The sequence below is a fragment of the Hyla sarda genome, chromosome 1 (assembly GCF_029499605.1).
Source record: "Hyla sarda isolate aHylSar1 chromosome 1, aHylSar1.hap1, whole genome shotgun sequence".
Lineage (NCBI taxonomy): Eukaryota > Metazoa > Chordata > Amphibia > Anura > Hylidae > Hyla > Hyla sarda.
The window spans coordinates 59,832,873-59,845,231 of record NC_079189.1 but is presented as its reverse complement, the minus strand read 5'-3'; the positions used below and the strand labels follow the sequence as shown (position 1 = coordinate 59,845,231).

The 12,359-nt window shown below is 44.7% G+C and overlaps 1 protein-coding gene across 1 annotated transcript in view; it reads left to right on the top strand.

Annotated features, from left to right (window-relative positions):
• Window positions 1–12,113, top strand: part of ZBTB49 (zinc finger and BTB domain containing 49) — a 28,546-nt gene extending 16,433 nt beyond the window's left edge. The window contains exons 5-8 of the mRNA XM_056555136.1: window positions 6,104–6,177; window positions 8,430–8,512; window positions 8,606–8,767; window positions 11,126–12,113. Of these exons, the coding sequence (XP_056411111.1) occupies window positions 6,104–6,177; window positions 8,430–8,512; window positions 8,606–8,767; window positions 11,126–11,775 (969 nt within the window). The 3' untranslated portion in view covers window positions 11,776–12,113. The remainder of the gene's footprint in view (window positions 1–6,103; window positions 6,178–8,429; window positions 8,513–8,605; window positions 8,768–11,125) is intronic.
• Window positions 12,114–12,359: the final 246 nt, after the last annotated feature.

The following is a 12,359-nucleotide window of genomic DNA, read 5'->3' as shown; positions in this document are numbered from 1 at the left end:
CTCCGCGATCTAACATTTTATCCTCTATCCTTTTGATAGGGGATAAGATGTTTAGCGCCGGAGTACCCCTCTAAACTTAGGAATTTCCTCAGCTGATCCGTGCCAAACAGAATTGGCATTTATTTTGCGTGGAATTTGCTGCTAAAATAACCCCTGAAATTCAAAATACCATAGACTAATGGGTTTTTCAAGGCAAATTTCACGGAAACAATGAAACATAGAATGTGTCGGCAGATAAGAACCATTTCACCCAGCTAATCTTCCCAATATTCTGAATACTATGAATAGTCCCTGGCCCCATCTTGTATGAAGGATAGCCTTACGCCTATTCCATACATGCCTAAATTCTTCTACTGTATCTGCAGCTACCACTTCTACAGTAAGGCTATTCCATGGATCCACTACTCTCTCAGTAAAGTAATACTTCTTTCAGAGGAATCAAGTTTCATGTCAGAAGTTCCGCTACAGCATTTCAGATGTGTGCACTGAGCAGCAGTCTCCCATCAACGTCAGGCTGCTGCAAGGGGAGAGCGCTCAAAATTTCCTTTTTGAGTAGGGTTACACATGCCGTATTTTTCTGAATATTTTCTGCTGCTGATTTTGCTATCCATTGATTTAGTGCAGGGGTCTCAAACTGTGGCCCTCCAGATGTTGCAAAACTTCAACTCCCAGCAATGCACCGCCATTCCAAAACTCATCTGGCAATAAAATCAGCGCAGTGTTTGCGGTAGGGAGTTTCATGGCATGGGTTTCTGTAGCCCAACAGCTTCTTGCCAGCCTTACATCACCAAGCACAATGCCAAGTGTCAGATGGAGAGGTGAAAATACGCAACCACTGGGCTCTGGAGCAGGGGAAACGTGTTATGTGGAGTAATGAATCTCGCTTTTCTATCTGGCGTCTGATAGACAAGTCTCGGTTTGGTGAATGCCAAGAGAACAATACCTACCAGACTGCATTGTGCCAGCTGTAACATTTTGTAAAGGAGGGGTAATGATATTGTGGAAGCTGTATGCTTCCAACTTTTTGGGAACAGTTTGAGTTCGGTTCTGTGCCCAGTGCACAAAGCAAGGTCCATAAAGGCATGAAAGGTGTGAAAGAACCTGACCTCAACCCTATAAAACACCTTTGGGGGTGAACCAGACTGTAAATTGTGATCCAGGCCTCTGGTCTTTAACCTCACAAATGCTCTTCTGGATGAATAGACAAACAATTTCTCAGACACTCCAAAATCTTTTAGAAAGTCTTCCAAGAGTAGTGGAAGCTGCTATACCTGCAAAGGGGAGACAACTCCATCCTTAAAGCTCCTGTACTCTCATTAACAAATCATTTGCCTTTACATTCATTTCACACACTGCTGACATGGAAGGTTGGATTTCATATCTTCAGCTGGAACATAATGGAGAGGCTCTGAGTCTCTATAATATCTATGCACCTAATGGGGAAAACACGTCGTTTTTTAGGGATCTCACGGCTAGAATACAGTCTGACTTCACCGTGGGTAAGCTGATAGGGGGTGATTTTAATTCTGTACTAGACCCCTTAGTAGACAGGTAAAGTCCTCTTTCTAAAGTCACTCCTATTAGAGCACGTGATTGTAAACTCCCCCCTTCCTAGAACAATTGGGCCTACAGGACGCATGGCGGTCCTCTAACCCGGATGATCGGCATTTCACCCATTTCTGTAATGCCCATGGATTGTGGTTTAGAATTGACAATTTTTTTGTCAGTTTGAAAATCACTAATCGAGTGCGCTCCGTGGACATTGGAGATCTGGCGCTCTCGGATCATGCCCTTTTGACCCTTCAGTTTTAACCCTCCTACCCTAGTGACCAGGACATACTCTGACATTTTCCTTCTTTCTTGGTGAAAGAAGACGACTTTGTGGACTTACTCAGGGCCTGGTGGTTGGAATTTGTTGCCCATAACGAGCCTCATCAATCTAATCCTATTCTATGCTGGGAAGGCGGTCCTCATGGGCCGTCTGATGGCCCGTGCCGCTGCTCTCAAACGTACATCTCTGGCTAAAAATAAGGCTGCCAGTACCCGTTTACGTGATGCATATGCCCTTTTCCTCGCCATAAGGAGGAGTGGAAAACCTTTAGGGCTCAGTTTGAGCTCTGGTTTGATCGCAGGGAGCCCTTGGGCCGCTCTCAGTTTGAGGTTGACCTTTTCTGTCATGGTTACTCATGGCACGCTTGGCAAAAGGAAAATGCCCACATAGCAGCGTTGAAGGATCCCTCTGATGCAGTCCAGACTGATCCCCACCTCATAAACAAGCTCTTAGCGAATTTTTACACTAACCTATATAACTGTTCTCCCTCTGACCTATCTGCCGGTGAGGCCTTCCTTCGGGGACTGGATCTCCCTTCACTGACAGATGCTCAGAGGGATGAACTTAATGCCCCAGTGATGGAGGAGGAAATTCAAGGCATAATTAAAAATCTTCACAATGGCAAAGTTCCTGGTCCTGATGGCTATTCGGGTGAATTCTTTAAATCTCTCCTGCCACAACATGTCCACATTGCTAGTAGATGTATTTCGCGAGTTCATGGTATCTGGCTCGGTCATAAAAGAGGCCTCTCTTGCCTATATTAAAGTATTACCTAAACTGGGCAAAGACTCTAAAGAACCAAGTTCATACCATCCTATTTCTTTAATTAATCAGGATGTTAAGATACTGTCTAAAATCCTAGCTGACCAAAGTCATTTGCAAATCTGTTTAACTTTCTGGCACCAGTTGAATGAAAACATTTGTTTTTCACCGGAGTACCCCTGTAAATTGTGATGCATCATTTGATGCAATTCAGATTGATAATTTCAATGTATTTGTTTAAATATGTACATTAAATTCTCTTTATGATAGTTCACAGCTGGTGGATCTTTGTCACTGCATTGTATCTGATTTAAATTGGCACTGTCAGATTCAAAAACTTTTTATATGTTAGCAAAACATTAACCTTTCCAATATAATTCAAAATATGTTATTTCCACTCCTCTGAGCTCTCTCCTGTCTGATAGCACTCCTCTGTGCTTCTCTCCTGTCTGATAGTACTCCTCTGTGCTCTCTCCTGTCTGATAGTACTCCTCTGTGCTCTCTCCTGTCTGATAGTACTCCTCTGTGCTTCTCTCCTGTCTGATAGTACTCCTCTGTGCTCTCTCCTGTCTGATAGGACTCCTCTGTGCTCTCATTTGTCTGATAGGACTCCTCTGTGCTCTTTCCTGTATGATAGCACTCCTCTTTGCTCTCTCCTGTCTGATAGTACTCCTCTGTGCTCTCTCCTGTCTTATAGCACTCCTGTTCTCTCTCCTGTCTGATAGTACTCCTCTGTGCTCTCTCCTGTCTGATAGCACTCCTCTGTGCTCTCTCCTGTCTGATAGCACTCCTCTGTGCTTTCTCCTGTCTGATAGGACTCCTCTGTGCTCTCTCCTGTCTGATAGCACTCCTCTGTGCTCTCTCCTGTCTGATAGCACTCCTCTGTGCTCTCTCCTGTCTGATAGTACTCCTCTGTGCTCTCTTCTGTCTGATAGCACTCCTCTGTGCTCACTCATGTCTGATAGGACTCCTCTGTGCTCTCTTCTGTCTGATAGCACTCCTCTGTGCTCACTCCTGTCTGATAGTACTCCTCTGTGCTCTCTCCTGTCTGATAGCACTCCTCTGTGCTCACTCCTGTGTGATAGTACTCCTCTGTGCTCTTTCCTGTCAGATAGGACTCCTCTGTGCTCTCTCCTGTCTGATAGTACTCCTCTGGGCTCTCTCCTGTCTGATAGCACTCCTCTGTGCTCTCTCCTGTCTGATAGGACTCATCTGCGCTCTCTCTCCTGTCTAATAGGACTCCTCTGTGCTCTCTCCTGTCTGATACTACTCCTCTGGGCTCTCTCCTGTCTGATAGTACTCCTCTGGGCTCACTTCTGTCTGATAATACTCCTCTGTGCTCTCTCCTGTACGATAGCACTCCTCTGTGCTCTCTCCTGTCTGATAGGACTCCTCTGTGCTCTCATTTGTATGATAGGACTCTTCTTAGCTCTCTCCTGTCTGATAGGACTCTTCTTAGCTCTCTCCTGTCTGATAGGACTCCTCTGTGCTCTCTCCTGTCTGATAGTACTTCTCTGTGCTCTCTCCTGTCTGATAGGACTCCTCTGTGCTCTTTCCTGTCTTATAGGACTCCTCTGTGCTCTCTCCTGTCTGATAGGACTCCTCTGTGCTCTCTCCTGTCTGATCGGACTCCTCTGTGCTCTCTTCTTTCTTATAGGACTCCTCTGTGCTCTCTCCTGTCTGATAGGACTCCTCTGTGCTCTCTCCTGTCTTATAGGACTCCTCTGTGCTCTCCTGTCTTATAGTACTCCCCTGTGCTCCCTCCTGTATGATAGAACTCCTCTGTGCTCTCTCCTGTACGATAGCACTGCTCTGTGCTCTCTCCTGTACGATAGCACTCCTCTGTGCTCTCTCCTGTCTGATAGGACTCCTCTGTGCTCTCTCCTGTACGATAGCACTCCTCTGTGCTCTCTTCTGTGCTCTCTCCTGTCTGATAGTACTTCTCTGTGCTCTCTCCTGTCTGATAGGACTCCTCTGTGCTCTCTCCTGTCTGATCGGACTCCTCTGTGCTCTCTCCTTTCTTATAGGACTCCTCTGTGCTCTCTCCTGTCTGATAGGACTCCTCTGTGCTCTCTCCTTTCTGATAGTACCCCTCTGTGCTCTCTCCTGTCTGATAGTACTCCTCTGTGCTCTCTCCTGTCTGATAATACTCCTCTGTGCTCTCTCCTGTACGATAGGACTCCTCTGTGCTCTCTTCTGTCTGATAGGACTCCTCTGTGCTCTTTCCTGTCTTATAGGACTCCTCTGTGCTCTCTCCTGTACGATAGCACTCCTCTGTGCTCTCTCCTGTCTGATAGTACTTCTCTGTGCTCTCTCCTGTCTGATAGGACTCCTCTGTGCTCTCTCCTGTCTGATCGGACTCCTCTGTGCTTTCTCCTTTCTTATAGGACTCCTCTGTGCTCTCTCCTGTCTGATAGGACTCCTCTGTGCTCTCTCCTTTCTGATAGTACCCCTCTGTGCTCTCTCCTGTCTGATAATACTCCTCTTTGCTCTCTCCTATCTGATAGCACTCCTCTGTGCTCTCTCCTGTCTGATAGTACTCCTCTGTGCTCTCTCCTTTCTGATAGTACCCCTCTGTGCTCTCTCCTGTCTGATAGTACTCCTCTGTGCTCTCTCCTGTCTGATAATACTCCTCTGTGCTCTCTCCTGTACGATAGGACTCCTCTGTGCTCTCTCCTGTCTGATAGAACTCCTCTGTGCTCTTTCCTGTCTTATAGGACTCCTATGTGCTCTTTCCTGTCTTATAGGACTCCTCTGTGCTCTCTCCTGTCTGATAGTACTCCTCTGTGCTCTCTCCTGTCTGATAGTACTCCTCTGTGCTCTCTCCTGTCTGATAGTACTCCTCTTTTCTCTCTCCTTTCTGATAGGACTCCTCTGTGCTCTCTCTTGTCTGTTAGGACTCCTCTGTGCTCTCTCTTGTCTGTTAGGACTCCTCTGTGCTCTCTCCTGTCTGATAGTAGTCCTCTGTGCTCTCTCCTGTCTGATAGTACTCCTCTGTGCTCTCTCCTGTCTGATAGTACTCCTCTGTGCTCTCTCCTGTCTGATAGTACTCCTCTGTGCTATCTCCTGTCTGATAGGACTCCTCTGTGCTCTCTCCTGTCTGATAGTACTCCTCAATGCTCTCTCCTGTCTGATAGGACTCCTGTGCTTTCTCCTCTCTGATTGTACTCCTCTGTGCTCTCTCCTGTCCTATTAGACAGGAGAGAGTACAGAGAAGTGCTAGTCCACCCTCATTTACTGGACATTGTCCATGCCTGTGTTTCAGTTTGGACAAAGCCATGATTTTATAAGCCATGATTTCTATAAAAATGTTTATTTCCTTATGAAGTATTTTAGAAAGGTAAACGTTTTGCCAAGATATACCACATAAAAAATAGTTTTTGTATCTGACTGTACCCATCTAATGTAGAAGTATTGTGCTAATAACTTTCTTTCCACCAGGGGGAGTGTGTCAATCACTTTAAAGTAACTTCTCAGGAATATGGCTTTTTACATTGTCTTCTGTTTCAGGCTGGCAACCTGCAGACCCACTTACGACGGCACTCAGGTGAAAAGCCTTATATATGTGAGATTTGTGGTAAGAGGTATGTTATCATCATGTGTTTTTTCCCGTTCTGATTTTTTTAAATTAACAGTTATGAAATTAAACATTCAAGTATACATCTGTAAACCTTCTGTAAGAAATATTGGCAAAAACATTAGAAATAGTCTGAAATGTCATGACTTAACAGGCCTGTGGCCCCTTTCTTTTAATTTTTTTGTTTAAGTAAATATTGCCTGTAAAAATCACAATTATGAAGCATAATTTCTTAGGTCCTGTTCACACTACAGAATTTTCGCTTAATTCTGCTTGAGCAAAGAATTGATGGAATTGATATTTTTTAATGAGCAACTGGTAACACCAATCTATCAATTTAGTCATACATTTAAAGGAGGAATAACAGAGGAATTGTACAGCATAGAGAAAAAAGATGCTTCAGAATTTTAATTTCAAGAATTTACTAAAACGGACATGTCAGGAGAGTCCAGAGGTCCTCTTTAAAAGGGTACTTGGGTGTAGGACAAGTGTCTGATCGCGGGAAGGGGGGTCCAACTGGTGGTGCCCCCCCGCAATCTCCTGCATGGCACCTCGCTCCATGCACGGATTACTGTCGGCCACCGCATGAAGTACCATGTATCTCTATGGGAGAGGTGGAGATACAGCGTTTGTGTATGTCTGCCTTTTTCATAGCAATACATGGAGGGGCATGTCAGCCACCATTTTGTGTAGTGATCAACAGTAATCCGTACATGGAGCGGAGGTCGCTCAGTGCATGGAGAGAGCTGGGGTGCCGCTCAGAAGATTTAGGGGGGTTCCTGTGGCCCGTGCAATCAGACACTTATTCCCTATCCTGTGGATAATGTACAAGATGCCCTGCACCTGATTACCCCTTTTAAAGGGCACTGCCACATAAAAAAACTACTTTTTTTTTCCTGTCTGGGTCTGAGTGTTCAGTCCCCAACCAATCACTAGAACAAGCAGGGATAAGTCTGCATTCTCTCCCATCTCATTCCAACAGAATGAGACAAACTTATAATGTAAGTCTATGAGGTTGTCTCGGTTGCCAGCACACTAATGTTAAGAAGAAATCTGTGAAATGTCTTTAGTCTAGCAACCAGGAATCTGTTAAGGCTTCACACCACAGAATGATGACTGATTCAGACAGCACTAGGTCCACTCGAATATCCCCTATCACCATCAACAGCAATGCATTTCTAAAGATCAGCAGAAAGAATGAACAGGTTCATTCTGCCGGCAGAGAATAAAATTCCACAGTGTGCATGGTGCAGCAGAAATCAATAAGAAGCTGCTGCACCTGAATTTCCGAGGGGAATTCTGCTTGAAAATTCCATAGTGTGAACCTAAAGGTCTGAAATGTTCCAAATGGAACCATATGTTATTTAATAGTAGAAAATGGGGGTTGGCAAATTGACAGAATTTATCTTGGGTTTATGCATAGCATTCAGCCTGCAGCTCTGTCCCTATCCACTTTTAGGGCATGTGCACATGGGCCTAATCCATGCCAGTGCCCCCTGCTGTGCAGAAAAGAGGTGACATGTTATTTCTTTTCTGTGCAGTTCCCTGTTAAAGTCAATATGTTTGGGGTTTTTAAAAGCGACACAGCGTGGTATACAACACGAAAAACAGTGAGGATCAGTGCCAAAAACATCCATTTATTAATGGGGTACTCCCATGGAAAACGTTTTATTTATTTTTTATCAACTGGTGTCAGAAAGTTAAACAGATTTGTAAATGACTTATATTAAAAAAGCTCAATTTTTCCAGTACTTTTTAGGGGTTATATACTACAGAAGAAATGCTTTTCTTTTTGGATTTCTCTGATGTCACGACCACAGTGCTCTCTGCTGACCTCTGCTGTCCATTTTTGGAACTGTCCAGAGCAGGAGAAAATCCCCATAGCAAACATATGCTGCTCTGGACAGTTCCTTAAATGGACAGCAGAGGTCAGCAGAGAGCACTGTGGTCATGACATCAGACAAATCCAAAAAGAAAAGAATTTCCTCTGTAGTATACAGCCCCTAAAATGTATTGGAAGGATTAAGATTTTTTTTAATAGAAGTAATTTACAAATCTGTTTAACTTTCTGGCATCAGTTGATTTACAAAAACAAGTTTTCCACGGGAGTACCCCTTTAATTGGTGCAGTTATAGGTAATGGATTGTCACACAACAATCATTGATTTTCGTGTCATCATCTTAGCTGATAACTTTGCACTGTACTTTATTTATATTTACAAACTGTTGATATATACTCCATTTTTGTGTATTGTTCCAGATTTGCCGTTTCTGGCGACGTCCAGCGGCATATTGTCATTCACACAGGAGAGAAGCCTCACTTATGTGACATCTGTGGACGAGGTAAATATTGATAAATAAATGTTTTATGAGGAAAAAAAAAAATTCGATACCATTTTACAAACAAGTTCTGAGACTGCAGTACATCCCTACCAGGTTTTAGTAACATCAGCAACTTAAAGGAACACGAGAAGACACATGCAGCTGATAAATTCTACACCTGCGATGACTGCGGCAAATCATTCAACATGCCCCGGAAGCTAATAAAGCACAGGATTCGGCACACCGGAGAGAGACCATACAGCTGCCTGACGTGTGGTAAGGAACAGGGTTTTAAAGGGGTACTCCGCTGCTCAGCGTTTGGAACAAACTGTTCCAAACGCTGGAGCCGGCATCGGGATCGGGATGACGTCATAGACCCGCCCCCCTCATGACATCACACCCCACCCCCTCAATGCAAGTCTATGGGAGGGGGCGTGACGGCTGTCACGCCCCCTCCCATAGACTTGCATTGAGGGGGCGGGGTGTGACGTCATGAGGGGCATGGCTATGACACCACGAGCTCCCGACTCCAGCGTTCGGAACAGTTTGTTCCAAACGCTGAGCAGCAGAGTACCCCTTTAATGCTGAAAACTACCACTAGTAGCCAGAATAGAGGGAGAGTGCTGAAAAAAATGGCCTAGGACTTGCCAATGGGGTAGGACAATGTAAATGTTGATAAGTAGGGGCCTGATAAACACAGGGCTAAGGGCAAGGATAAGACTGGTGACCAGTATGTGGGCGGTAATAAATTCACTGGTCTCCTCCGTTTCTGGCAGTTTAGCCCGTTACATTCCGTGGTCAGGTCATGATCGTGGCATGTAACAGAACCGCGGGGCTCTGTTATTTCTTCGGCAGCCTAGCGATACTCGCCGGGTGCTGATGGGTTTCCATTGCAGCTGGAGGTTTTATGAAAGCTCAGCACAGCTGGATACATTGCTTGTCAGCATAATACAGTAGAAGTGCAGTGTATTATAGACGATCTGAAGATCACATGTAAAAGTTTACTAGTGGGTCTAGTTAAAAAAATTAAATGTTTAATAATATAATAAAACCCCAACATCCTAAAAAAATGCATAAATTCCCCATGAAAAATACATTTTTGTATAAAACATAAAAAAAAACAACTAAAAAAAGATACATATTTGGTATCGCCACATCCGTAATGACTTTAACTATAAAAATATATACGTATTTATCCCTCATGGTGAATGATATAACAAAAAAAGCAAAAATGACAGTAATTGTGCCTCCAAAAAATGAAGACGATGGAAAAAGCTAAAACCCCACATTTGAAAAAAAAAATCCAACACACCGTGTTAAAATGCCAGGTTCTTGCGATGTTAAAGAATGAGACATAGATAAATCATGTTAAAACTTTGTCCACCTTTTAAAAACAAACTGAAATCTTTGAGGGGAAAAAAGTAAAACAACAAAACACTATATCCTAGTTGCATAAGTGTGCACACCCTTTAAGGGGGTACTCCGGTGATCTGGTGCTTGGAGCTGGAGGCAGTGATCGTGATGTCACACCACACCCCCTCCATTCATGTTCATGGGAGGTGGTGAGACATGAATGGAAGGGGCGTAGTCGTGACGTTACGACCACTACTGCAGGAAGCCAGCATTTGTTTAGAATGTCGGGTACTGCAGGAGATCGCAGGGGTCCCTTTGAATAGGGGATAAGATGTCTAGCAGCAGAGTACCCCTTTAAAAGGGTACTCCACTGGCCAGCGTGGAACTAAATGTTCCGAACGCTGTTTTTCGCACTGCGGAGGTCGGACACTCCCCCTTGTGAAATCACTGTCACTCCCCCCTCAATGCAAGTCTATGGGAGGGGGCGTGACAGCTGTCAAACTCCCTCCCATAGACTTGCATTGAGGGGGCGTGGTCGTGACATGAGGGGGGCATGGCCGAACTCTGCAGTGCAAAAACATTGTTTGGAACATTATATTCCACGCTGGCCAGTGGAGTACCCTTTGAACTAATACTTTGTTGAAGAACATTTTGATTTTATTACAGCGATCAAGCAATCAGTCTTTTTTGGTAGGAGTCTATTAGCATGGTTCATCTTGAGGTGACAATATTTGCCCACTCTTCCTTGAAAGAGCGCTCCAAACCTGTCAGATTTTGAGGACAACTCCTGTGCACAGCCCTCTTCAGATGACCACACATATGTTCTATTGGATAAAGGTCTGGGCCCTGGCTAGACCATGCCGACACGCCCCTTCCCATAGACATAAATGGAGGGGGTGTGGGGTGATGTCATGAGGGAGCATGGCCGCGATGTCACAATCTTTGCCGCAGGACCCCGATGTTTATTTAGAATGCCGGGGGCTGCAGGAGATCGTGGAGGTCCCCAGCAGCGGCCCCTCGCGATCAGACATCTTACCCCCTATCCTTTGGATAGAGGATAAGATGTCTAGCAGCAGAGTACCCTTTAAAGGCCCAAATTGGTTTGGTCACTAAGTAGTTAAAGGGTCTGTCCATTATTACACAAACAATCCCTCACCTCTCCACTGGATGTGTTCAGTATTGCACCGTATAAATGTTGGAAATGTATTGTATGTATTCTACCCTTCTGCCATCTTTTCACAGCAGAAATAACATTCACTCTCTGTATTTATTCTTTAATAGGGAAAAAGTTTGCAGGGTCAGGAGATCTGCGCAGGCATGTGAGATCCCATACGGGGGAGAAGCCATACACCTGTGATGTGTGTAACAAAAGTTTCTCTCGCTCTGCTGTCCTTAGACGCCATAAAAATATGCATTGTAAGCCTACAGAAGACGGGCAGATCACTCCTGAAGAGTTCCCAAATACTGCAGAATCTTCAGAGAAATCCCAGAATTCTGCTCCATTGACTCCTAACATTCCAGATGCTTTCATGCAAGAGCAAGGGCCTTCAGTGGAAAATGCCCAAAGTGACTACAGGGGAAACAGTGACAACTATTGCAGATTGCAGACCGTGATTCAGCAAGATGAACTTACAGCACAGGAGAAGAGAAACGCTGAGTGCACAAAGGTGCCGAAGCCTCACTCAGCAGAAACAGCGAACACCTATACATTTACAGAGGTGGAGGTGACGGTCACAGAAGAGAGTTTACACTCGGATATATCAATGATACGCTCCTCTTTAGTCACTTTGGAGAATAACTGTAATGAACCTGTGAATAACCGAGCATCTTCTAATGGATACAGAGGCTCCGACGGCCCCTTCTTTTCTAGTATGAGCCTTTGGGGACTCGCTATGAAGACCCTGCAAAACGAGAATGACCTGGATCAGTGATTCCTACCCCTTATTCGATTGCTATGGACTACTCCACTCCATACACATGTCTAAGTTATTAAATAATAATACAGATGTTAGAGGGGTAGTCCAGGAAACTGAACTTATGAGACACCTCTCCAGCTGTCACCTGCGCTCGTTCAGGAAGATGGGGGCCGGAGCCCACCAAGAACACATAAGTAGAAGGGGCCCTATACCGGACATGGCGGGGGTTCCCAGCGGATAGACCCCGCGAGCTGTGATTAGGGAATAAGTGTCTAATAACTTCAGTTCCTAGGGGTACTCCAGTGAAAAACATTATTTTTAAACCATCTGGCTCCAGAAAGTTATACAGATTTGTAAATTACTTCTATTAAAAAATCTTAATCCTTCCAGTACTTATGAGCTGCTGTATACTACACAGGAAGCTCTTTTCCTTTAGAATTTATTTTCTGTCTGACCACAGTGCTCTCTGCTGACACCTTATACCGTGTCAGGAACTGTCCAGAGCAGGATAGGTTTGCTATGGGGATTTGCTACTCCTCTGCACAGTTCCTGACATGGACAGAGGTATCAGCAGAGAGCACTGTGGTCAGACTGGAAAG